Below are 27,506 nucleotides of genomic sequence, written 5' to 3'. Positions count from 1 at the left end.
CCTGAGAAGATCTCGGCGGTGGTTTGGACTTATGCTAGAATCAGGGTCGCTTTCTCGAAGCACCCTCACCGGATTGATGGTCTGTAGTTCTTTTCTTCTCATAATTCGCTCCATTTATCAAATGGAACGTCATGGCCTTTGCCACTGCATCCTCGACATCAGTCGAGGCTTTGTCCTTGATCAAGGCCCAACAGTAATCTTCATGTAACCCCAACAAGTACATGTGCACGGCGTGCGTAGAATCCACCTTGCAGAAGGTGAGCGCCTCTTTGAAAGCTGTCGTATATTTATCAAAAGACAGAGTTTTCATCGAAAGAATCTGCAATTTGGCATATGCTTTCAAAGGGTCCATTTTAGCGAAATCTTTCTTGAATTTCATGCAAAAATCAGCCCACGTCATAGGCTTTTTTGTCATGTCACGCCACCAGGTAAGCGCCTTACTGTGCAGATAAAGAGGAATCATCTGAATCCTCCGTTCATCATGCTCCCCATGGAGATCAAAGTACGTGGTCCACTGGTGCAACTAGTTATTTACGATCAATTCCGTACACTCCTTCTCTTCACCTGAGAAATTTGTAGTTTTGTACGAAATTGTAGCAGTCGGACCACCCTGCGAATACCCAAAAGCAGCAATCTGTGTCCGCAAATGCTGGAGATGGGTTTCGCCCTCGGAAATACGTGCAGTCGTCGACTGAGCCATATTTTCGAGAGTAGAAAGTCGGGAACTGAGCCCCTGTACGACCCCTTCGAGAGAGGCCAAGCGAAAGTTCGTCTGAACATTCGCGTTTTCCAGAGCAGTAACACACTGGTCAAAACTCTGAAAAGTAGTTGTAATCCATGTATAGAGAGCATGCGTGAATGGAATTTGGATGTTACCTGGCGCGTCGTCACGCTGCACATCAGAGCTGGAGGAATCCATGGCGAAGTGCATGAAAAATTGGAAAATTCACGCAAAACTGAGCCTTTTCTGCACTTTTCGATCGCGAAAAGTCAAAGTTTAAAGAGCTCTACGCGTCGGCGTGAGCGTCGGAACGCGAGCAAACGATGGCGGGAGCACAAGAGTGCGAGCAGATGAGAGGGGGAGAGCTCAGGTGACGAGCAGAGGAGTGAAAAGAGAGATCTCTGCAAACTTGTAAGTCTCTGTAAGTGACTTTTTTAACAATGAGCAAGGTTTACACTTTAACTTAAAAAATTAAAGTGTCCAGACTATAGTTTTGTTTAAAAAAACACTTAAGTGACCAAGTGACTTTAAAAAAAGTCCTTGGCCATAAAATAAGCCATCGTAAAAACTCCAACGCTGCAACCAAAAAAATCGAACGATGTCACAGCAGGCTGCTGCGTGGAGGGAAAGAAAGGCATCGCATGCGCGTGCCTGGAAGGGGTCACCCTTGTGCACACCCGTGCCACACACGCCCATGTTCCAGGTCAGCGCCCACGCTGGGAAGAAAAAAAACCCCTACGCAAGGTTCTCTGTCACGCTGCAGAGCTTACACACACACACACACACACACACAGAATTACCTGGTGACACCTTGGACCCAGGGAACTACAGGACTATCATGATTGGCCACACATTGGCCAAACTATATGGAGCAGTTCTTGAGGCAGAGCTCAGCACATACGCAGAGGCATCAGGGCTACGCGCACCAGGACAGGTAGGGTTTCGACGCACTTTCTCGACCATCGACCACATCTTCGTGCTTCGCTGCCTAATCGACGGAGCGAAAGCACGGAAGAGACGACTCTACTGCTGCCTTGTGGATTTCCGCAAGGCTTTTGACACTATCCCTAGAGAGAGACTCTTTTAGCGTCTCCAGGAGCTACAGATACCATCTGAGATGATATGGGCCATTCATTCTTTGTATGCACAGGTCATAGGCAGAGTGCGGTGCCCAGGTGGAGTATCGGACCCCATTGCTAGCACCATTGGTGTGAAGCAAGGATGCCCCCTCTCCCCGACCCTATTTGGTCTCTACATCGACGAGATAGCAGACTACATCCTACGAGCAGGCGGGGCGGGCTCCGACTTGGCAGCTACACCAGTCCATATTATGCTCTATGCAGATGATATTATTCTAGTTTCTGAGACACGGGAGGGACTACAGAGCCACCTACACGCCTTGGATGATTTCTGCATACATAGAGGGCTCACAGTGAACCTTGGCAAGACCAAGGTCATGATTTTCCACACCTCCAGGACAGTCCGAAGTAGAGCAGTGCTCATTGTAGCAGGTGGACAGGTTGAGGTAGTTGATTCATATGTATACTTGGGGGTGACTTTCACTGGCACCAATGGCAGATTTTCCAGGACCCAGGCAACCAGAGACCGGCTTACACGAGGATATGCAGCATTGGCCACCTTAGAGGGCAGATGCCACCAAGCCCACTTCCAAGAGCCCCGTACCAAGGGGTGGCTTTTTGACACTCTAGTTACACCTTCCATGATGTACGCTGCCGTAGTATGGGCACCAGGGCTACCAACATCTCTCTGGACACAGATAGAGCGCCCACAGATCATTATGATTTCTCGTTTGCTCCATAGCAAACCATCAGTACCACACGACATCATCAGAGCAGAGCTAGTGGCACCCCCGATGCTAGTAGAAGCCCTCTTCCAGACAGTTTGCTTCATCCAGCGCATACGAGAGCTGCCACCAGACAGACTCACCCGCAGAGCTTTCGAGGCATCGATACAGCTACACCAGGAGGGGGACACTAGAGCATGGTACTTGCAGGTCACAGAGTGGTTCACATCACATGGCCTAGACATCACAGACTTGCCTCCTTTTCAGTATGATCCCGACTCCCCACACATACGCCTCTCACACCATGAGAGGAATAGAGTTCTCAGACAGGATCTCCTCGCAGCTATACATCAGAGAGACATGGATCACACCCAGAGAGCCTCTTCCTACGAAGAGGCAGTACTACAGAGACCACTTCCTGACCATCCTAGCAGATGGGTTCATCCAGAGACCGAGGTACATGGATGTCTACATACCGCACAGAGCACGGGTCGCCATTGGACAGCTCAAAGTATCATCACACCAGCTAGAGATTGAGGCAGGGAGAGCTGCACATGTCCCCAGAGCAGAGAGGATATGCAGACTTTGCACAACAGACATTGAGAGTGAGGAGCATTTTTTATGCAGATGCAGAGCATATGAGGAGATCAGAGGCAGATACCCGACCTTGTTTGCAGATCGGCCCACCTTACATCAGATTCTTGAGTCCAGAGACCAGCGACAGTTCGGCCACTTCCTCATAGAGGCATAGCAGCACAGGGACTCTCTCCTTCAGACACGTCATGAGAGACGAGCGCCAGACACAGCTCACAGACTTCTTCCAGAGGGACACAGTAGTACCACCATCCCAGACTACTCAGAGAGGAGTGACTCTACAGCAGGCTGAGGAGGTCCGAGCTCGCAGGCGTCCACGTCCCCACGGACATAGGGCACCCCGACTTCACCAGAGAGAGATCCAGGAGCGCTACTACAATTCTCTAGAGGAGAAACGCATCCGGGCTTTTGCAGACCCAACAGCCATCCTACGGGGATTGTTCACACCTCACCCACCCATGCATCATGTCTTACATCCTGATTACGCGACTGGATGGAGCTAAAGATATGATAGCACTTTCTCTCATAATTGTATATACCCCAGCATATAGGATTGCATTTTTTCCCTAGTTTAGAGCTCCACCCCCTGAAACCGGCCCGTAGGGCGGTAGGCGTTGGCTTTCACCCGAAATTCTTTACTTTATACACACACACAGAGCACTTTGCAAAGAGAACCTGCGACGGGAGTTAACACTTCAACTCACACACGGCTCGGAAGCTAGAATGCTCCGAGCAGACGCCGACAACCTGTAGGCCCCAAAATTGGCGCCCCTTTCGGTATTTCTTTATTCTTTAGGAGGGTAAATTACAAGGTAAGGTCCTGGGAATCCTTCACGTGTATCCACCTAGATACCATTTGATTTGGCCAAATTTCGGCAGCATAACAGCCCCAAAACTTGCGCGAAACCAATTCCCCTGCTGGAACTCGCTTGCACTGTCGTATACCCTCTGATTCCTGTCCAAAAACAGTAAATTCAGCACGCTGTATTTACTGGTTTTTGCCCTGTTTTCAGCCCCAAACAGTCCCCTAACTGTCCTTTGCCAGTGGGGCACGATTCCCAATGATCCTGGCGTCCGTATGGCTGTAAAACAGTCAAATTACAGCGCATACACAGCGCTGATTTTGCACCTGTACGGTGAGGTTATGACCCTCACCAGTGCCTGCTTTGGAGCAGCAGTTAGCTACCCCTGTTCCTGCTCAAGGAGGCTCTTGCCTCAGCACAAAAGCATGAACCCACACAACTGTACATCAGTCAAATGAGTAGCCCTCTTGTGGGGCATCACATAACTGCACGTAGGGGAGAAAGAGAGCAGTATGTAGCGTGCGGGGCATCACTCCCGTCACCATACTGTGCATAAAGGGCAAGGTAAGCATTCCATAGCTTCTGTACCTGTTACAATCCGCCTGTGGCTGAAAATGGCGCCCCCTTTGATGATATGCAGCTCGTTTTTGCCTCCCAGAGTGGCAGAATCGCTCACAAGCTGACACGTCGCCCAGTTTCCGAGTTTGGGCTTTCCCTGCTAAAAATATCTCAACTGGTGCGTCAGTTGACTTCGCGGCAGAGTTGTAAATTGTTCCCCTAGTCATACCGAAGGTAATGACGCGAACACATTTCGTGGCCCAAAATAGCAGTTCCCTAAATTTTAGGAGATGCTTCCGTTGGGCTCCCACTGGTCTCCTGACCATCTATCCTCATTGGGACCGCATCCAAAAATGCAATGTGGCCCAACTGTCGGATACTTTTTGTTGGTAGTCCCACCTTGACTTTACGCCTTAATTGAGTTCACTTCCTACTATCCACCAACTTGCTAAGTGCGACGGGGGGGACCTATATGATCTTGCTCTGAGCCTAGACATCCTCTTACCATACGAATTCCAGTGCCGACCACTTCCCGTCTGCGGGTGAATCTACCGTTCACATTGGCCATACAATGTCCGACCGTTTGCTACTTCAAAAAGAGGGTCTCAAAATAAATAAAATAAACCCCATTGGAAAGAAACCAACAACCAAGGTTAGCAGTTGCCACATCTCTGTGACATGGTTAATAACTGCCACGTCCTCGTGACATACCCCCCTCTTGAAATCGCAAACGTCCTCGATTGCATACCATAAATACACGCCACTGATGATCTTGTGCTATCAACACTCTTTTATCATCGCATGTATCCGCAAGAAAGGTCGTAACATACATAGATACAAATGACTTAATGAGGCCTTCATACTTTTGCCATTTCCATCTATGGCACTGAATTCATATGTACATTCGATGTACTAGCTCTATCATTACCCCTCCTTTGCACACGTTGGGTTGGGGCATAAGTAGGCTGTAACCCAAAGGCTTCAAGGTAAAGCTGCAATACATTTGGTGACTCTGACAGATCATGCTCTTCCATCCACTTTGCATCCATAGGCGGATAGTTCTTGAACTTCACCAAATAGCGTCTTGCAACTTGTCCTTTAACTTTTCTGTCCTTATGTGCCAAAACTTGCTCAGGTACCAGGATCTCATCAAGTTCCTCAACTTCTGGCTGATCCTCAACTGACATATCTTCTGGCACATCACCCACGAAGGGTCTTAGAAGACTCACGTGAAACGCATTATGAATCTTCCACGCATCAGGCAATTTCAGCCTGTAAGCCACATCGCTGATCTTGTCAAGCACTTGAAAAGGCCCATAGTAACGCATGCTGAGCTTAGGAAACAGCCGTTCCTTACCCTTCATCTTCTTTAATCTTGCCTTTTCGAACCTTAAGAGAACCCAATCACCAGGTGATAGTAGCAATTCACGACGGTGACGATCAGCAGCCTTTTTCTGTTTTGCCTGAGTCTTCTCCAAGGCAACTTTAATCTTCTTATACATCTCATCCATGTTCTCAACATATCGATCTGCCTCAAAGATCGTGTCCTTTGTGTGCAAAATGGGAGGAACCTTTTTGCCGCCTTCAACAATTTCAAAAGGTGCTTTGCCAGTAGACGAATGCACCGTATTATTGTACGCATACTCAAGCATAGGCAAATACTGTTCCCACTTGCCCTTATTATCTGACACATAGCATTTCAGCAGATCTAAGACAGTAGAATTGGCCTCTTCTGACTGTCCATCAGTTTGTGGATGAAACGAAGACGAGAACTTGAGCGTAGTACCCATGTTCTCAAACAATCCTCTCCAGCACAAACTAGTCATGCGAGGATCACGATCACTGATAATCGATTGTGGCATACCATGGTACTTAAACACATTGTACATGAACAAGGGTGCCATCTGATCAGATTTTATCTTCTTCCTGACAGGGATAAAATGGGCCTACTTGCTGAACCTGCAGATAATGGTCCATATACCATCATTCCCTGTTGGCGTCCTTGGAAGATCAAAGATAAAGTCCATAGCAATGCTTTCCCATGGCTTATCCGGAATCGGCAGTGGTTGTAACAACCCTGGTGCCTTTTGCCTGTCAAACTTGACCTTTTGGCAAACTATGCATGCTCGCACAAAGGCATCCACATCTCTCCTCAAGGTAGGCCAATAGAAGAACGTCTCTACCGCCTTAACTGTCGCATCAATGCCACGATGCCCTGCATATGGTGGGACATGACTCTCTTCCATGACCTTATGTCGCAGTGGCCTAGTGACACAAAGTCTGCCATGCATCATCATAAAACCGTCTCTGAGGAGGTAGTGCTCGTGATGTTGCCCCTCTTGTAACTGTTCAAAGATCCTTGCAAAATCTTCATCAGCAGTATACTGTTCCTTCATGTCATCTAACTCATGATGATAAGGAATTGACACAGCTGAAATTTGTGGCTTTCTTGATAACGCATCAGCCACAACATTCTTCTTGCCTTCCACATGCATAATCTGGAAGTGGAACATGGAAAGAATGTTTGCCCATCGCATATGCTTTTCGGATAACTTTGACTGTGTCAAGAAGTATCGCAAGGTCTGATGATCTGTTTGGACAACAAAATCAGCACCTAAGAGGTAGTGCTTCCAGCTAGAAAGCGCATGAATCACGGCCAAGAGTTCTTTCTCATAGACTTGCATAGTCCTCTCTGGCCCTTGCAAAATTCGGCTTTCATATGCTACTACCCGTCCATCTTGCATTAGCACTGCTCCGATGCTACTGCCACACGCGTCACATTGGACCACAAATGACTTCCTGAGATCTGGCAAAACAATAACTGGATCTGAAGTCAACTTTTCCTTTAAGAGACTAAAAGCTGAAATCTCTTTTTGGGTCCATCTGAAAGTGACCTCTTTCTTTTGCAATGCGTGAAGAGGCGATGCTATCTCTGCAAAATTTCTGATAAACCTTCTATAGCAGGAACACAATCCCAAGAAGCTTCTGACATCGTGCACAGTCTTCAAGTCTGGCCATGTCTTGATAGCTTCGACCTTTGCGGGATCCATTCTAACACCATCCTTTGAGACTATGTGGCCCAGAAAGTGGATCTCTTCAAGGAAGAATTCACTTTTCTTAGGATTGACAAATAACCTGTGACTGCGCAGCTCTTCGAACACAATGGTCAAGTGACGCCTATGCTCCTCTTCATTCTTCGAATACACAATCATGTCATCGAAGAATGTTCCAACAAACTGTTGATGCGAGCGGAAAATCCGGTCCATCATTCTGTTGAACGTGGCAGGAGCATTTGTTAGCCCAAACGGCATCACTAGAAACTCATAAAGACCAAATGTCGTTCTAAACGCAGTCTTGTGCACATCCTCTGGGCTTATACGAATCTGATGGTACCCACTCTTCAGGTCTATCCTGCTGAAAATTGCAGCACCCTCTAAACGATCGAGAATATCATCAATGCGAGGAATAGGAAACCTATTCTTGATGGTATTCTTATTCAACGCACGGTAATCAATACACATGCGCCATGAGCCATCCTTCTTCTGCACTAGGAGCACTGGGGAGCAAAAGGGTGAAGAACTAGGCTGAATCAGCCCCTTCTCTAATAACTCCTCAACCTGGCCCATAATCTCTTTCTGCTGCGCCGCACTAACCCTGTAGGGAGGTCTATTTGGTGGGCTACACCCTGGCACCAAATCTATCCGATGGTCCTCAGGTCTCTCTGGCGGTAATTGCGACGGTAATGAATCAGAAAAACAGTCACTAAACTTTTGCAAAAATGCTGACCTTTCTTTATCTAACACAGATAAATTTGACTGATCCCTATCTGAGACATCACGTGCAAAAATCAAGTACACAGAAAGATGATTCTTTATTACAGAAGTGATAGCAGAAGCAGATACAATAGGGACTGACTCTCCTTTAAGCTTTACATCCAAGATGTGAGTTTTGCCCCTATGCTGTACAGTGATCTTTTTGTTGTAGGCATCCAAGACTCCATGCACTCGGAACATCCACGGGATCCCCAACAAGGCGTCACAACCTTCCAGCGGCATGATGTAAAACTCTTCAGTGTCCACATACGACTGAATATGCAGACGCAGTTTTCCAATGATGGGAGTAACACACTCTGAGTGGCCAGGACATGCCAACCCTGCCTCTGCGGTGTACCCCATCTCTTCAGCTTTGATGCCGAGCTTCATAGCTAACTCTGGTGAGATAAAGTTGGCTTTGGCACCTGGATCAAAGAAGATGAGTGCCGTCTAATCCCTAACTTTACCCCATGCCCTGCATAACTCAGTGGCATCTGTGCTGGGCCTGTCACCCACCATGTCTGGCACTAAACCTGCCGTGGGTTTAGGCTTCTTGCCTTTCTGGTCTTCTTTATCCTCTGAGTCAGCTGGCCTTTTCCTTTGTGGACAATTGATAGAAAAGTGACCAGGCTGCTCGCATATAAAGCATTTGTTCTCAGCCATTAGGACCTTCTTTTCCTCGAGCGACTTGCGCACAAAAGGCTTCCTTTTCTGTTTCTTTGCCTGCGCTCCAGAAGTCCCAGCTGAATCCTTGTCCTTGGTGGCCTTTTCTGACCCCTGTGACGCATCAGGAGCCGTCTTCACAAAGGGCTTCTTCGCTGAATTTTTCTTTTGCTGCCCTCCTTTATCACTGCTCGGAAATCCACTGTCCTCTCCTTTCAACAGGGCAAGACCAGTGTTCGCAACTTCCATAAGCTGAGTAAGGGTAGCCACTCTATTCTTTGTACAGTAATCGCGAAGCCCTTTAGGCAACCCACAACAATACTTCTCTATCTGCTCTGTCAGTGGCACAAATCTGTAGGAGGTCACTGAGAGTAATGCTTTACAAAACCTCCTATTGTACTCCAGCAAGCTCTTGCACGAAGCTGCCGTAAGCTGGTGCCAATCTGTCAAGACATCGGCTTCAAATTCATTTGATAGCCAAGCAGATGCAAACATTTGCTTGAAGTAAACCCAAGTGGCGGGTGCCTGTCCTTGCATTAACAATGTCGTCCACCATGTCAGCGCATTGTCCTTTAAGAAAGTGGCAGCTTTCCTAACCTTCGAGGCCTCTGTAAAATTCCCTCCCGCATAAGCTGTATCAAACTGCTGGAGGAAAGTGAGTGCCTTTGTCTTGTCCTCGAAACCAATGAAGGTACTGAACTTTACTGCTGCACCACCTTCTTTGTAAGCCTTCGGCTTCTCTAGTGCCCCCAAGTTGTCATACGGAATGGTCTGCAACATGGGCACTGTACTAGGCATGATCGGCACGTGTTGGCCATTCACATTTTGCGTCAGAGGTGCGATATCTGGCTGCTGTCCAGAAAAACCAGCCATGCCAAAATGACCCTGTGGCACCCCAAACTGGCCCTGGTTGCCGTGGAAACCTTGCTGCATGTCGATAGTACCATACATGGGGTTTGGCATGATGCCTTGCATACCCCCGAACACTGTTCCTGGCATGTACGGCTGACTTCCAGACGCATAACCAGCCATACTTTGGAACACTGATCCACCCCCGAAATACCCAGGATGTACCGTGGGTGGTGGAAAAACTGAGTGCATAGCCTGGTATCCAGCTCCCTGTCCATTCAAGACAGCATGCTGGCTCTGAAAGGTGGCGGGCTGAACCGGCATAACCTGTGGAATAGGCGTTCTAGCCACCTGTTCAAGCACGGGAGGAACCTGCTTTGGAGCCCCCGACTCCGCAACATACGAGTGTTCCCTTTCCTCCTGCGCCTCATGAAGTATCTGGGCTTGAGCTTCAACAAGCTCCGTACGCGGCGTAGGTTGCCTATTTTGCTGTTGCACTGGTGGCGCTTGTAAGAATTCCATCAACCTCGGATTCTGCACCAGCTGCGAAAAGACATTCACCGCGGCAACTAACTGAGTCTTAAACGCATCATCCTCAAGTTGCCCTGTCATAAAGCCATGTACTACTGGAGGGACATTCACGTTGACAGGAGGTACAGACTGACGTGGCCGTGAGCTCTCGCCAATCTCAAAAACCATAGGAATCTCCTGCCTGTCCTTTGGAGAGGAACCCTCTTCCATAATTCCCTTCCCCTTGTCGGTCATAGTGTAATCCCCGCGTTCTTGCAATGTGTGTCTTTACCCTGAACAATCCAGGCTCACTCTTTGAGGAAAAAGTGATTGCTGTCCCGGCAACGGAACCATGAAACCGGCCCGTAGGGCGGTAGGCGTTGGCTTTCACCCGAAATTCTTTACTTTATACACACACACAGAGCACTTTGCAAAGAGAACCTGCGACGGGAGTTAACACTTCAACTCACACACGGCTCGGAAGCTAGAATGCTCCGAGCAGACGCCGACAACCTGTAGGCCCCAAAATTGGCGCCCCTTTCGGTATTTCTTTATTCTTTAGGAGGGTAAATTGCAAGGTAAGGTCCTGGGAATCCTTCACGTGTATCCACCTAGATACCATTTGATTTGGCCAAATTTCGGCAACATAACAGCCCCAAAACTTGCGCAAAACCAATTCCCCTGCTGGAACTCGCTTGCATTGTCGTATACCCTCTGATTCCTGTCCAAAAACAGTAAATTCAGCACGCTGTATTTATTGGTTTTTGCCCTGTTTTCAGCCCCAAACAGTCCCCTAACTGTCCTTTGCCAGTGGGGCACGATTCCCAATGATCCTGGCGTCCGTATGGCTGTAAAACAGTCAAATTACAGCGCATACACAGCGCTGATTTTGCACCTGTACGGTGAGGTTATGACCCTCACCAGTGCCTGCTTTGGAGCAGCAGTTAGCTACCCCTGTTCCTGCTCAAGGAGGCTCTTGCCTCAGCACAAAAGCATGAACCCACACAACTGTACATCAGTCAAATGAGTAGCCCTCTTGTGGGGCATCACATAACTGTACGTAGGGGAGAAAGAGAGCAGTATGTAGCGTGCGGGGCATCACTCCCGTCACCATACTGTGCATAAAGGGCAAGGTAAGCATTCCATAGCTTCTGTACCTGTTACAATCCGCCTGTGGCTGAAAATGGCGCCCCCTTTGATGATATGCAGCTCGTTTTTGCCTCCCAAAGTGGCAGAATCGCTCACAAGCTGACACGTCGCCCAGTTTCCGAGTTTGGGCTTTCCCTGCTAAAAATATCTCAACTCGTGCGTCAGTTGACTTCGCGGCAGAGTTGTAAATTGTTCCCCTAGTCATACCGAAGGTAATGACGCGAACACATTTCGTGGCCCAAAATAGCAGTTCCCTAAATTTTAGGAGATGCTTCCGTTGGGCTCCCACTGGTCTCCTGACCATCTATCCTCATTGGGACCGCATCCAAAAATGCAATGTGGCCCAACTGTCGGATACTTTTTGTTGGTAGTCCCACCTTGACTTTACGCCTTAATTGAGTTCACTTCCTACTATCCACCAACTTGCTAAGTGCGACGGGGGGGACCTATATGATCTTGCTCTGAGCCTAGACATCCTCTTACCATACGAATTCCAATGCCGACCACTTCCCGTCTGCGGGTGAATCTACCGTTCACATTGGCCATACAATGTCCGACCGTTTGCTACTTCAAAAAGAGGGTCTCAAAATAAATAAAATAAACCCCATTGGAAAGAAACCAACAACCAAGGTTAGCAGTTGCCACATCTCTGTGACATGGTTAATAACTGCCACGTCCTCGTGACACCCCCCGCTACCCTTGTACCACCTCCCTTCTCTCCCAGTCATTACACAGGATAGCTATTTTTTGCTTTGTACCTTTTATCCTTCACAGGATATCCAGAGGACACTTACCCCCATGTACTTTGATTTGTCTCATAGGTCGATTTCAGCCTCTTATGGACGTAAAAAAATCTCTCTCTCTCTCTCTCTCTCTCTCTCTCTCTCTCTCTCTCTCTCTCTCTCTCTCTCTCTCTCTCTCTCTCTGTGTGTGTGTGTGTGTGTGTGTGTGTGTGTGTGTGTGTGTGTGTGTGTGCGCGCTTCGCACAGAGAGACTTACAGAGAGATGTAAAAGTATATGATATGCTGAATTTTAATCCAAAACAGCAAATTAATGATAAAATACATTAGTTTCGTTGAAAACCAGTAAATTCGGTAAGAATCCTCTGATTTTCAGCACTCCCACCTATTGAATTGCTGAATTTTATCAAAAATCAGCAATCGAACTCTATTGTTTACCTGCAAACATGCTTTCGAGAAGAAAAATAAGTAATTTCAGCAATTTAATCACTAAAAATTATGCAAAATTGAGGTTTTTCGACCCGAACCGTTCCGTAGGTGTGCACACGGTCCTTCGTGCTGCCAAGCCGGCTCTGATACCATGAAACGAACGAGGAGATAGGATCTCCCGGTCACACAGACCGCCTACAGACACACGTCGGACGAACCACCCGACCATAGCCACCATCCGGCAGCTCCCTCGTGTTGGGACCAACGTCCGAGGACGTAGGCGTGCACCTGTAAGACCGAGCGTCCCATACCACCCGGCCTCACCTCCTCGAGGTGACCTCGCGCACTCCTAGCCTCGCGGGCTAACCACTAGCACTCTACCAGTGGGGTCGATAACTGCAAATGAGGCCTTGGCCTCCCTTTTATAATAATGGCCGGCCACACTGGCCGAGTTCACACTACGTCCGCCCAGACACTGGATACCCATCCCGACGGCATCTGGGCTAGATCCCCTCTCTTGTGAGCGGGACATGACAGTAGCCTGACAGGTCATCACTCTACCATGTTCTCAAGGGGGGCTGGGGATCATTGACCCAGCACAGCAGAGCAGAGCCCTTCTTGGGAAGTTTGTTGTTAGAGGACTGCTTCCAGGGGAGGAGCCCTGGAAGGAGTTGTTGCTTCACCGACTTCAAGCTCGAGTGCCTCATGCAGGAGGCCCTTGGAGCCCTTCCATCACATGGATCTTCACAGAGATACGCAGAGTTGGTATGAGCAGGAGGTTGGAGGATCGGTTTGCCACGAGCCTGCTTCGGTCTTGGGAGCAACTAAGGAGTAGGGCAGCACGAGCCCACCTGCACGAAGAGTGTTTGAGACAGCCCCTTGTTTGGAACCCCATGGTTCGTACTCAGAGAGGATACCTGGTTGGTAGTAGGCCTCATGTTTCTTGGGGTCCCATGGTAGAGGGCCCAGCCCGTACTCTCGGCGATTGGCTTCAATTTTTGGGTTTGTCAGAGGAGGCACAGAGAATCCAGCTACGAGGCATGAGAGGGGTGCAAAGCATGTGCCAGAATATTACAGAGGCTTTACCAGGTGAGTGGCTCACCCCTCTAGAGACAGCAGCTCCCAGATGGATGGGGGCCTTCGCACAATTGGAGGTCCTCATCGCAGTTCGTGCTTGCTTCGAGTCCATACTCCCCATGTTCTTTGAGATCCAGGGCGAGGGTCGCCTACACAGAGTCTCAATAGAGGCTCCACAGGTTGCAGAGTGTTGTTCTCAGAGGATAGGAGTAGTGCGCATATGTGGGAGGACTTGTGTCACAGATCCTGACCCAGCAGATCTTGAGAGTTGAGACAGGCCACTAGAGGCTCTGGGCTTGGGAAAGTTGCCCTCTCGAACAAGTGCAGTGGGACCCTAGAGAGTGGTTTTGGAGAGACCTTTCTCTTCAACCGACCACCTTGGGATCCCTTTCTTTCAGTACACTGTTCAACTAGGGCGACACGGCAGCATAGAGAGAGGCTCATCCTACTGCAGCACTTCATTGGCAGGAGGAGGGTCTCACAACTGAGTTCTTGTCAAGCTTTTGGGAGCAGTTGTGGGACTCTAGACAGTCGAGGCGAGTCACTTTGTTCCAGTGGCTAGTTGCACACAGAGCTACATCAATGGGGAGCTGGCTAGCACATAGTGGCTTTTCGGCAGCCTGTGCAGCTTGTGACCATCCTTTGGAAAGTCCCATGGCAAAGCAGGTTTGGTTGCGGGTTCTTCGCCTGATGCCAGCTCTTTCCATAGCGCGGCAGTACACTTGGGGTGCTACTGCCTGGTCCACCCTCACAGGACCCACGCTCCAGCTTGAGCTATCCTCCACCTACACTTCAGCCTGCCACAGAGCTTACCCCCTAGGAGTGGTGCAGTGAGAGAGAGGTGTGTTGGAAGCTTGTCTGTGGCCTGACACTCTGGTTCATTTGGCGGGCCCGCTACTTCCGCATCTTCCAAGCTCGCCATGTCCCACCGGCGGAGAGTGTTAGTGACTTTTGGCTGGAGTTGATTCATACTCGCAAGGGTCAGTTCGAGAGACTTCAAGGCAGCTCCGATCGCATGCAGGAGCGCAAAGAGGCTTTCTTCTGACTCTGAACTCAAATGGCACTACCAGCCACTTGTGTCGCTCTTTCCTCCTCCCATTTTGTGATTTAGCCTCATTGTACATATTTTGTTTACTCGCTGGGAGAGTCTCCCCAGGCTTTTGATGTAGCCCTCTCTAGTAGAGGTGGTTTGTAGCCCTATGGGCAGTTTTTATTAACTAAAGGAAGGATATATTTATTGGAAAAAAAAAAAAAGGAGATAAGACAAAAAAAAATTGTCTTGTTATCTCAATGAATTGACTCGGCAACAATTGACAATCTACTTATGTTATTCTTTGTCTCTCAGGATAGCACACCAGATGCAGCATTAATGACAAAAGTAAGACATGGTCAGGCTCTTTCTTCTTTCTCACACGGGCATTGGTTAGATCTCATTGCAGAAGTACAATGAACAAAATATGTCAAACTACAAATACAAGCCATTCGGACTGGATTCGAAAAAATGATGGATGATCTCAGTGCAAAAGTGCATGTAGCTAAGTGTGGGCCTATCCATTGATGATAATTAAGAAGAAACTGCCAAAGCCAATTTTAAATTTTAAAAAATTGAGATAAATCATGATTTTCTTCAATCGTTTGGCCACTTTTATCTTGCATTTGAAGGGTAACCTCCTAGAAGTGGTTGAAGGGCAGCATCTTTACTTTGAAGGATTTTGAAGAAGCCCAGTAGTTTCTATAGGAAGCTTATGAGGGGCACTTTTGTATCACTATAGACGCATCAGAGGTCCCTATGGCAGATAGAAGGCATGGAAACACCTCTGGCTAGAAGCTAACTCAATGGATTCAATGTACATAGGAACCATTGATGATGGGAGAATCATAGTAACAGGGAATGGCCGTTTTCAGTCTCCATTCCCCGTCCCCATTCTAAGTCCCCGTTTTCAATCCCCGTTCTGTGTTTCAAACGTGAGTATCCGTAACAAGGAATGGCATGTTGTGGCAGTTGCCGTTCCGCGTTCCCCGTTCCGGTTTCCTGTTCCTGGTAACTATGTGAAGAATTAACGGTGCTCACATAGTCAATCTCGTTTATACACGCGTTATGGGACACCATGTTTCACTAAGCACGCACAGCCTATGCTGCCATGCACAGATGGCCATAAATGTAAGGTGCAGCGGAAGTGAATGTTGAACTTTGCTCAAGATGAGTGCTCCGAACTGTGCTCAAGGTTCCTTTTACTTACGGAAGGGAAAGCCTTCCGTTCCTTTAGTGAGAGAGTGCAATGGACACAAACAAAGTGAATAGACACTGTGAATGAAGGTACATGAGACTGAGAGATAGAGAGAGAAGAATACGACACCAGAATGTTGTCAAACCCTCCTCCGAAGGCCCCACTCTCTATGGCGAGAGCGGTCTACTTATGATTGCACAAATCTCTACAATGCTTGGACTTGCCGACGATGTCGACGATGATAATGACGATGACGAGACGGGCTGAAATCTGAGAATGCTAATCGCTGAAATCTGCAAATCTTTATCTACTGAATTCTGACTCTATGTCAGTGACGATGTCGATGGCGACGATGCGACGACGACGCGATGAAAACGCAGATGCTGAAATCTGCATTTTCCGGGCTGAAACTATAAACTCCGCGGATCTCACCATGCAACGAGGATCTGCTGCGGGAAGGTGAGATCTGCGTGGTTCGGGGGTTCTACACTGACTACTGAAAACTGAAAACGCTAGTGTTCTTGATGGTCCTGTCGCGAAGATCTGCAAAAACAATGAGGATCAGGCTGATGCAGAAATGCTGGGCTGAATCTGTATTCTGCTCCAAAAACGCTAGGCTGAATCTTGTTCTGCGAAGGAATCTGCTAACGCTAGAGGATCTGTTGGTCTTGCTGTCGCCAAGAATCTACAATTGCAAAAACGTTGGCTGATCTGATGCAAAAAACCCTAGGTGTTGCAGTTTGCAAACGATAGGTCTTCTGATGGGGTTCTGCTGAGAAGTTGCCTGTTGAGCAAGGTGCTCGTGCTGCCTCTTCTGCCAGAAAGTGCTAGCGCTAGGTTTCTATATATATTCACTAAGCAAATTTGCCCTACCTAGTTCCCAACAAACGTCACTTAAAAATAATAAGAGAAAAATGTCAAAAATAGGGAAAATAGGTCTATGCACTGTTAAAATGCTCCTAATGGGTTCTGATGGAAATCTGATGGTCATGCTGTGTGCAACCAGAGGATATGCATCTACTCTAAGTGTCTGGACATGCACGGTCTGCGAACAGACTCACAAAAGTGCTAGATCACTTCTTATTCTAGACTGACTTGACTGAATTGAACCCTGGTCATGCTGTAGCTTGTCCACGGACACATAGGGTTGGATATGTCACGTGACATCCCCTCCTTTTCAAAGTGAGGTACTGATACCGAACTGTATGACGTCGAGAGAGATCGCCAACAACTGCCGGAATCCTGGAAAGGACTCTTCGCGGGCCCACTTTGATGTGTGGGTCATGCGATACTTTAACTTCATAAAGGTTTGCAACGCTTGCTTCTTTGGGCCGCGTCGAAAGCGACACAAAGTCTTCTGAGGCTCCTTCAATGCTTCAACTTTGTCTATGGACGTAGGTCCATCTTCTTCAAGAATCTCCGTGAATGAAAATTCATGAAACCACTTCCAACACAAAAACATGAACATACCCATTCCATGTAAAGTGACTGGAAAAGCTCTTGTCTTCTCTAAAGATTGTGCATGCAATGGAGATGAATATAGAGACGGAGTGCCAAACCCTTCATCAATCACATGCAAACAATGAGATCGAATCTTTTCTTTCTGGTCTAAATCAATCAACTGTGGCAAATCACAATGGAAATGCCGGTGCTTGATGCTCAATCTTTCTTGTGCTCTTTCTACGACTGTGTCATGCCAAGGAAGAAACATAGAATGTGAATTCCTTGAATGCATACTTTTCATCTTTTCATGAGTCATCCGCATACATCCGTGCTCATTCATGAGTGAATCGTGCTCAACGTACAATATGGCATGCCTATGAAAAGGGATCACATAAAGACGCTAACTAAAATAAAGGAAACGATCACAAATGAAACACTCGAACAATGCGTGCTTACTAATCATGCGAACACATAGTACTTCCTGTGGGGGTTCTTAGGTCCTAGGCTCAAGAGCCAAGATCGGTTCTTCGTGAGGGGGTTCTTTAAGCCTCGACTCAAAAGCGAAGATCGATTCTTCGTGATTGATCGAATCTGCAATGAGGTTAGCTTCACTAGAAACAGTATCAACTAATCCATCATTCTTGTGAACAATCACATCGTGGTCATACAAATCACATCTTGATCATGCAAATCATCATGCTTGTGATTGTCATCCAAATCACATGCTTGTCATTGTCATGCAATTCTTCATGCTTATCATCATGAAAATCTTGTGTGTCATGCTTTGGAGAAGAAGAGACTGAGGGAGGCTCCTTTTCCCGAATTTCTTGCATCTGTGCCTGAACTCGAGAAAAGAATCGGAACAACTCTTGCATCTGTTGGGCTCTCTGTTCGGCCGCCAAGCGCCCTTGCTCGTGCTCACGATCCAATTCGGCTCTTCTTTCTTTGTGTTCACGATCCAATTCGGCCGTTCTTTCGGCTTTTCTTGCTTCGCGTTCTAACTTCATGTCCATCATCATCTTGTCGAACGCTGCCATAGGATCGGGTGCAATCTTTGGCGTAGATGGGGAAGAGTCGAAAAAACCTCCTGGTGAGGAAAACTCTTCTTCGCCACTCCCATGCTCACCCCCTCCAAGCGAAGTATCCATTCCGCTTCGAGTGATGACCATCCACTGAACTCTTGGGATCTTAAGTTCACGAGGAACTTGGGTTCTTGTGGATCTTAGGTCTTGGGGTTCTTGAGGGTCTTGAGGGTCTTGAGCTTCTTGAGGTTCTTCTTTAGCTTGCAATCTGTGTTAGAGAAGGATCTTCTCTTCACGCGAGTTCTGCTCTTTTCCGCGGGCGCACCCCTTGGCCGCTTTGTGCTCACACCAAGGTTGCTTTTTCCCACCTCACGTTGATTGGCCGGCCACTAAGTGCACGGTCCGCTCGCAATGAGTGAAAAGAGGCACAAGGGGAGGTTGGACAAGCCCTTCTTTCTTGGGTTTCCTATCACTCTTCAAAAACACGAATAGGAATCGCCACGCCCAAGTGGACTTGGGTTACGTGCAATCACAACAAGCAAAAAAAATTGTGGTTCTTTCCTTGAGTGATACAGAACACTGTCAAAGCTCTAATACCAATGTAAGGTGCAACGGAAGTGAATGTTGAACTTTGCTCAAGATGAGTGCTCCGAACTGTGCTCAAGGTTCCTTTTACTTACGGAAGGGAGAGCCTTCCGTTCCTTTAGTGAGAGAGTGCAATGGACACAAACAAAGAGAATGGACACTGTGAATGAAGGTACATGAGACTGAGAGATAGAGAGAGAAGAATACGACACCAAAATGTTGTCAAACCCTCCTCCAAAGGCCCCACTCTCTATGGCGAGAGCAGTCTACTTATGATTGCACAAATCTCTACAATGATTGAACTTGCCGACGATGTCGACGACGATGATGACGGGCTGAAATCTGAGAATGCTAATCGCTGAAATCTGCGAATCTTTATCTACTAAATTATGACTCTATGTCGGTGACAATGTCAATGGCGACGATGCGACGCCGACGCGATGAAAACACAGATGCTGAAATCTGCATTTCCCGGGCTGAAACTGCGAACTCCGCGTGATCTGACCGTGCGGCGAGGATCTGCTGCGGGAAGGTGAGATCTGCGAAGTTTGGGGGTTCTACTGCGGGTACTGAGTGCTGAAAACTGAAAACGCTAGTGTTCTTGATGGTCCTGTCGCGAAGATCTGCAAAAAGACTGAGGATCAGGCTGATGCAAAAACGCTGGGCTGCATCTGTATTCTGCTCCAAAAACGCTAGGCTGAATCCTGTTCTGCGAAGGAATCTGCTAACGCTAGAGGATCTGTTGGTCTTGGTGTCGCCAAGAATCTGCAATTGCAAAAACGCTGGCTGATCTGATGCAAAAAACGCTAGGTGTTGCAGTTTGCAAACGCTAGGTCTTCTAATGGGGTTCTGCTGAGAAGTTGCCTATTGAGCAAGGTGCTCGTGCTACCTCTTCTTCCAGAAAGTGCTAGCGCTAGGTTTCTGTATATATTTACTTAGCAAATTTGCCCTACCTAGTTCCCAACAAACGTCACTTAAAAATAATAAGTGAAAAATGTCAAAAATAGAGAAAATAGGTCTATGCATTGTAAAAATGCTCCTGATGGGTTTTGATGGAAATCTGATGGTCATGCTTTTGTGCAACCAGAGGATATGCATCTACTCTAAGTGTCTGGACATGCACAGTCTGTGAACAGACTCATAGACTCATAAAAGTGCCAGATCACTTCCTATTCTAGACTGACTTGACTGAACTGAGCCCTGGTCATACTGTAGCTTGTCCACAGACACATAGGGTTGGATGTGTCACGTGACGGTAAGGTTCAGCCTTCATGGGTTTATTCATCAAATGGCTACCATCTCTTCAAGTTCCCTTAATGCTCCTCTTTGAACTAAGCAATGAAATCAATTGGGTTACAAAATTACGAAGCCAGAGATCTAGAGGATATGCTATTGCCTTGAAGCCAGTTGGGCAACAAAATGATCTCTCAAGTAATCATCTTTACAGAAGATAGCTTCACCACAAGGTCCAAGACACAAGCATAACAACCTATCTCATGGCATGATTAGCATAATTCCTATCTTTCGTAGATGATCATTTTGCATGAGTCATGGATAAGCCCAGGTCTTGATGGTTGGAAAACTGCAGCAAGCGAGTTTGGATAGGGATGGCAAGAGTCTGCGTTTGATGCATACTTCTGCACACCAGGTATGCATCTCTTGTATGAGTCTGATGTTTCAACATTGTGTTTATATACAGAGAGGTCATGTGCATAGGAGGATGTTAGTAGCTTAGCTCTTTCTTCTTAGATGGAGATCTTAGGGCTTTAGTACATTGGTTAGAATTACTAGTTGGCGTAACTGAGATACAAGGTACACATTGAAATGCTCTAAAGAGATCGGTACTTTTTGGCCACCATATGAAAAGACTCAACTAGGATTGAGACTATCTATTAGCCCTCTCATCAGATAAAGAGGGAAAAGGACAGAGCATTGAGACCTAGTCTATACATACAACTTTTCACAAGAAGATAAGAAACGGGCAGTCTAGATGGATGTATGCACTCCTGCAATGAATCTTGTCAACCATGCCATCTCTTGTTGATTATTTGCATTCCCCTTTGTGTTCTTTGCAATTTTATGCATGTTTCATATATTAGAATTCATTAAAAAATCCCAGTCCACCCTAGATCTTTTTGTCACCTTCTATCTCATCCAGCTCTTTAACCGTTCTTAATTCACACTCAATCTTTTTCTTCTCCACCACCCCAATCACTAAACAGTAGGCATCTACCTGTCGACAAAAGTACAACATGAACTGGCAGCCATTAAACAATACCTGGTTTCCAAAGAAAAAACAACTAGAGCTTCCACCAAAGCTACAAGCAATGGAGGTATCACCAACAGTCAGGTAGGAGCACATGCCAGGTAATGAAACTTCTGAACGTATTAATAAAGGATCATATTTATTACAGATAAAGTCGGATCATATTGCTAAAGGGTATAACTCTTTCATCCGTATCTTGGAAAGTGGGTTGTCGGGTTCCTCGACGACATACTTATTTACAATCCAACAGTCGAGGAGCATTTGCAGCACCTTCACCTCGTCTTACGTATTTTAAGACACGAGAAGTTGTATGCAAAGCAATCCAAGTGTGAATTCTTTCGCACGGAGCTGTTGTATCTTGGTCATGCCATCTTGGTAGATGGCATTCGCACTGACCTGAAAAGGTAGGAGTGGTCCTCCACTGGCCCGTTTTACAAACCATACCGCGAGTGAGATCTTTTCTAGGTTTCACCAGATTCTTCAGGAAATTCATTAAGGATTACGCCAAATTGTTGAACCCTTTACGCATTTGCTAAAGGGATTTAAAAGTAATAAGCATAATGTTAGTCCATCTATCACATGGACCGATGAGCTCCATCAATGTCTTTGAAGCAACTAGTTGCATCTGCACTAATGTTGCAAAGAGCGGATCCAAATAAGCCCTTTGTGGTCGAAACGGATGCCAGGGATTATGCCTTGGGTGTTGCTCTCCACCAAGATGGCAGACCTATAGCATTCGAAAGTCCCAAGCTCACAGACAAGTAAACCCGTAACTCCACACAGGTGAAAGAATTGTTGGCAATCATCCAAGCTTTAGAAATTTGGCGTCATTACCTCTACGGTGCCCACTTCGTGGAATGGGCTGACCACCATTCATTGAAATATCTTCGTGATCAGCTTGACCTTCGAGGCCACAAAGGAAGGTGTGTCGAGCTCATTCGACTTTGAGATACACTATCGTAAGGGCGCTACCAATGTGGTGGTCGATGCCCTTTGTAGGATCTCGCAGGTGAATGTTCTTTCGTTCACTGAAATCTCGCTTGACTTCTTTCTCTCAAAGGGCGTTGCCAAAAATATTCTCACGTTGGTGAGATTTTGCGATGAGCCCAAGTGGGATTACGTAGCCCGAAACGCAATGGCAATCTGGACGCCTATCGACTGGCTACAAAGAAAGGGAGCCGAAAAGCGGAAATGCACACAATGTCAGCTTAACAAAGTTGAACGACAAAAGCATGTTGGGCTCTTACATCCTCTGCAAATTCCCGATAAGAAATGGACTAGCATTTCTATGGATTTTGTAGTTGGATTGCCCTTGCCAAATAGTGGTCATTATACTATCTAGGTCATTGTTGATCGACTGACGAAAATGGCCCATTTTATTACTACCCACACCACTATAAAGAGCCATGAGTTAGCTCAGCTCTTTGTGGAGCACTTGTATAAGTTGTATGGTTTGCCAAAGGAGGTTGTTAATGACCTTGATCCTAGGTTCACTAGCAATTTTTGGCAAATGGTCTATCAAAAATTGGAGACCCACTTAGCCATGTCATCTTCAGATCAGCCTGAGACTAATGGAGAGACTAAATGCCCCAACCAAACCATTAAGGATATGTTACATGCATATGTCTCCCGCTGTCAATCTGAATGGGAACATTATCTACCGCAGATTGAATATGAAGCACTTTGCCACAAGTTATAGCCCGTTCATGTTTATGTACAATCATGAGCCGAAACCACCAATCACTACGATTATCAAGGGGGTTAAGATGCAATCCGTCTTGATTTCTTGCACGACATGCAAAAAATTTGCTAAGGAATGCATAAAGAGCACCCAAGATAGGGCTACCTTTGATGCTAACCAGCATCAGCATCAACAACCTTGTGACCTCCAAGAGGTGATGTGGGTGTACCTAAAGATACCGAAGGATTCTCAAACAATAGGATGCATAATACAATTTTTTGGTTGTTGCAATGCCCGAAAGTATGGATGCACAATCTCAATTTGGTACTTTTGATCACCATCCACACTTGGTAGTGTAATACAAAATCAGGTTTTGGAAACAAATTGGTGCTTTCAGTGTATCCTGTAAAGTACCAAACCCCATGTATACATGCATTTGTCAAGATTCGAGCTAGCCATTGTCGGGCTAAACGAATCTGGGGCACCATGTGCGGGCTATGCTACTAGGAAAGTAGGCATATCATAGTTACCCGGAACGCGAAACGGGAACGGCGACGGGATCCCCGCGGAACGGGGGAACGGCTAGGGGTCCGGAACAGGAACGGCGCGGAACGGGAGGAATAAAAAACACCCAAATAGTGCATTTTTTAGCTCCTTGTGTTTAAATACAAGGAGTATTAGAGTGCTTTGACTTTAATACTCACAAAAAACTCGTTTTGAAGACCATTCAACCTTGCTATGACTAGATGATGAGAGAGAGAGAGAGAGAGAGAGAGAGAGAGAGAGAGAGACTCGAGAGAGTGAGAGGGAGAGGGAGAGATTTGAGAGAGTGGGAGGGAGAGGAAGAGAGCTTGAAGGCCTAAAGCCTTGAGCCTTGAGAAAGAGAGTCTTGAGAGGGAGAGATCTTGAGAGTGTGAGAGGGAAAGAGCTTGAGCCTTGAGGATTAGCTTGTGGAGAGAAAGGGGGAGGGGGTGCATTTTATGAGTCCTTGAGGCCTTGCACACTTCAAAAAGAAGCCCAAACATTTACTTCAATTTTTTCAATTTTTGCCAAATTTGTTTGTAGCCATTGGCCGTTCCAAGGGAATTCCGGAACGTTCCGGGGCTTTCCGGAACGTTCCGGAACGGCCGTTCCGGTTTGCACTGGCCACCCGAAACGTCAGACGTTTCGGAACGTTCGAGAAGGGAACTGCCCCCCGGAACGCCGGAACGGGGGCTAGGGGGCGTTCCCCGGTAACTATGAGGCATATAGGACATGGAAGTGCAAAGATTGTATCTTTGAGGGGAGGGTGTTGAAGTTATGTGTCAAGTTTGGTAGAGTGAAGGAGAGCAAAGGGCAATTCGCTTGAGTCATTTTGTTTGCTCACACACACCTCACTCTCGTGCATGCACCATGGTAGAATGTAGGATCCATCCACCCTATCTCAGCTTGATCCTTGTTTTTACCACATATCATGTCGCGTTTTGGGACATCATGCACGTGTATCCGTATTTGATGATAACCAGACCCAAGATCGATCTTGGTGAAGTATCCCGTACCCACGAGTCAATCCATGAGGTCATCCATTTGAGGTAACAGATACTTATTCTTGACTGTGATCTTATTGAGACCCTTGTACTCTGTCCAAAAGCACATCCCTCCATTCTTCTCTTTGGCGAGAAGAAGACGAGCACCCCACGGGGATTTACTAGGCTCAATAAAACCGTTCACAAGATAGGCTTGTAGCTACCTAGGTATCTCGTCCTTCTGTTTCGGGCCTGAACCTATAAAGTTGCCCAGAAACAAGATGGCTACCAAGAAAAGACTCTATCTTGTGATCAAGGTCAGGTCCACGAGACAGTGGAAGCCCATCGAGACAAGACAACAGGCTTATCATAAAAAAGAGGAAATGCCTGACTTACATTAAGTGCTCAATAAAACCTTTCACAAGATAGGCTTGTAGCTACCTAGGTATCTCGTCCTTCTCTTTCGGGTTGAACCTATAAGGTTGCCGAGAGACGGGATGGCTACCGGGAAAGACTCTATCTTGTGATCAAGGTCGGGTCCACGAGACAGTGGAAGCCCATCGAGACAAGACAACAAGCTTATCATAAAAAAGAGAAAATACCTGACTTGCATTAAGTGTTGCAACATGACCTACAAAATATGCACTAAATAGAAACATTGACAGAATCATACGAGTATGATTTCCCTGAAAGAGCCCTTGGTCTTGTAGTGTCCAAGAACCCTTGATCTTGGCTTGGCAACCAAAATCCCTGTGTTGGTTTTTTGGCTTGGACATCACAGATTTGCCTCCTTTTCAGGATGATCCTGACTCCCCTCATATACGCCTCTCACACAAAGAGAAGAAGCTATACATCATGGAGACATGGATCACACCCAGAGAGCCTCTTCCCAGGAAGAGACAGTACTACAGAGACCACTTCTTGACCATTCTAGCAGATGGGTTCATCCAAAGACCGAGATACATGGATATCTACATGCCACATAGAGCACGGGCCGCCATTGGACAGCTCAGAGTATCATCACACCAGCTAGAGATTGAGGCAGGGAGAGCAGCACACGTCCCCAACGCAGAGAGGATATGCAGACTTTGCACAGCAGAGATTGAGAGCGAAGAGCATTATATGTGCAGATGTAGAGCATTTGAGGAGATCAGAGGCAGATATCCGACCTTGTTTGTAGATCAGCCCACTCTACATCAAACTTTTGAGTCCAGAGACCAGCGACAGTTCGTCCGTTTCTTCCTAGAGGCACAGCACCATCGGGACTCCCTCCTCCATGCAACATCAACTGTGAGAGACGAGCGCCAGTCACAGCTCAGAGACTTTTTTCAGAGGACCATAGTAGCACCACCACCACCGACCATCCAGAGAGGAGTGACTCTACAGCAGGCTGAGGTGGTCTGAGCTCACAGACGCCCACGTACCCATGGACGTAGGGCACCTCACCTACACCAGAGAGAGATTCAGGAGATCCAGGAGCACTATTATAGATTTTTGAAGGAGAGATGCATCCGGGCTTTTGCAGATCCAGCCGCCATCTTACCCGGATTGTTCACACCCTACCCACCCATGCATTATGTATTACACCATGATTATGGTATTGGATGGAGCTATAGATAGGATAACATTTATTTTCATAATTGTATCTACCCCAGCATATAGGATTGCATCTTTTTCTCAGTTTTGGAGCTCCACCCCCACCCTTTGTACCACCTCCCTCCTCGCCCAGTCATTATACAAGATAGTCACTTTTACTTTTGTACCTTTTATCCTTTACGGATACACAGGACACCCACCTCATGTACTTTGATTTGTCGCATAGGCCGATTTCGGCCTTTTATGGACGTTAAAATATCTCTCTCTCTCTCTCTCTCTCTCTCTCTCTCTCTCTCTCTCTCTCTCTCATGCACATGCGCACACACAACAAAGAGAACACACATGCACCAATCCATGAAAAGCTAAATACAACATATGTACGTGCAAGTATGTGAATGTGACATACACATAAGAGAAACTTACATATATATCAAGCTTTTCAATTGGGAAAGCTCTGTAGGCAAGGATCCTGAAATAGCATTATTGTCAAGTTTCCTGTGAATGTGGAAAATGAGAATTTTACAGAATGTAAAAAATACACCACACTTCATAACCGATTATAAGCACTTACAAAGTGATAAGGTTTGACAGGTTGTAAATGGCAGTAGGAAAGGTGTTCAACTGAATGTGGTTGAAACTTAAATTCCTACAGATAAAAATTAGCTGTGCTAAATATAAAATTACATACACAAAACATGTCTGAGCATGACATATTTCTTTAGACAGAAGGAAATAAGAGAGACACAAAAACAAAAAGCTACTAACATAACACACCAAAGCAACAGACATATTCTTATTGCAAACAGTGACATTTTCTAGGAAACAACAGTCATACAAGTGTAAGAGGTTTGTTAGAGATCCTAGTGGAGACAAGTCGCCTGAAATAAGATTATAAGGGGGTTTGGGGTTCCTGATATTGCACAAGTCCAGATTCGTGAGATGATTAAGGTTGCTGATCTCATCTGGCACGGGTCCATAGACTCCTGTGTTCGACAGGTTCCTGTGGAGACATTTGTAAAATCATGACATGCCCAATTACTACATAGCGCTACTAGCACATCACATGACAGCTTATTATCATTAAAAGAAAACCACAATAGGTACTTTTCAATGATTTTTTCTCATGGAGAAACAATTTGAAAGGAACAAGAGTGAAATTTGGACATAAACTGTATGCACTAGATGTGAGTTTTCTTCCTGAAGATATGACTAACAGCCCAAAATCACAAATATTTCCAAAGTTTCAGGAAGTACTGAAAGAAAAGAGTGGAACACTGGGAATTTTCTTGATGAGATGAGGTCAAACTTTTCAGAAACATTTTAGCTGTTTCCGTCATTGCAGCCATTTGATATATTGATGATGGTATTGCTCACCTTATAAACACACATGAAATTTTCTTGCTTGGTTCAAGCCTTTGAGCAACCAAGTCTTGCATTATATGAAATAGCAGCTACATATGCAAAAAAGATG

General features: G+C 46.5%; 1 protein-coding gene and 1 pseudogene across 7 annotated transcripts in view; one reads left to right on the top strand and one right to left on the bottom strand.

Annotated features, from left to right (window-relative positions):
- LOC147431066 (uncharacterized) overlaps nucleotides 1-27,506 on the bottom strand; it is a 100,001-nt gene that overhangs the window by 40,321 nt on the left and 32,174 nt on the right. For 6 of the 7 annotated variants that reach the window (XM_086493728.1, XM_086493727.1, XM_086493722.1 and 3 more), the window contains exons 3-5: nucleotides 26,871-27,035; nucleotides 26,607-26,681; nucleotides 26,459-26,530 (exon numbers count right to left, since the gene is read on the bottom strand). In XM_086493728.1, the coding sequence (XP_086349854.1) occupies nucleotides 26,459-26,530; nucleotides 26,607-26,681; nucleotides 26,871-27,035 (312 nt within the window). The remainder of the gene's footprint in view (nucleotides 1-26,458; nucleotides 26,531-26,606; nucleotides 26,682-26,870; nucleotides 27,036-27,506) is intronic. The other variant, XM_086493726.1, reaches the window with a different exon arrangement.
- On the top strand, nucleotides 1,090-4,326 carry LOC147431067 (uncharacterized; annotated as a pseudogene).

The sequence above is a fragment of the Adiantum capillus-veneris genome, chromosome 21 (genome assembly GCF_014529385.1).
Source record: "Adiantum capillus-veneris isolate H3 chromosome 21, ASM1452938v2, whole genome shotgun sequence".
Lineage (NCBI taxonomy): Eukaryota > Viridiplantae > Streptophyta > Polypodiopsida > Polypodiales > Pteridaceae > Adiantum > Adiantum capillus-veneris.
Note: the sequence above shows the minus strand (reverse complement) of the source record. Positions and strands in the feature narration are given on the sequence as shown.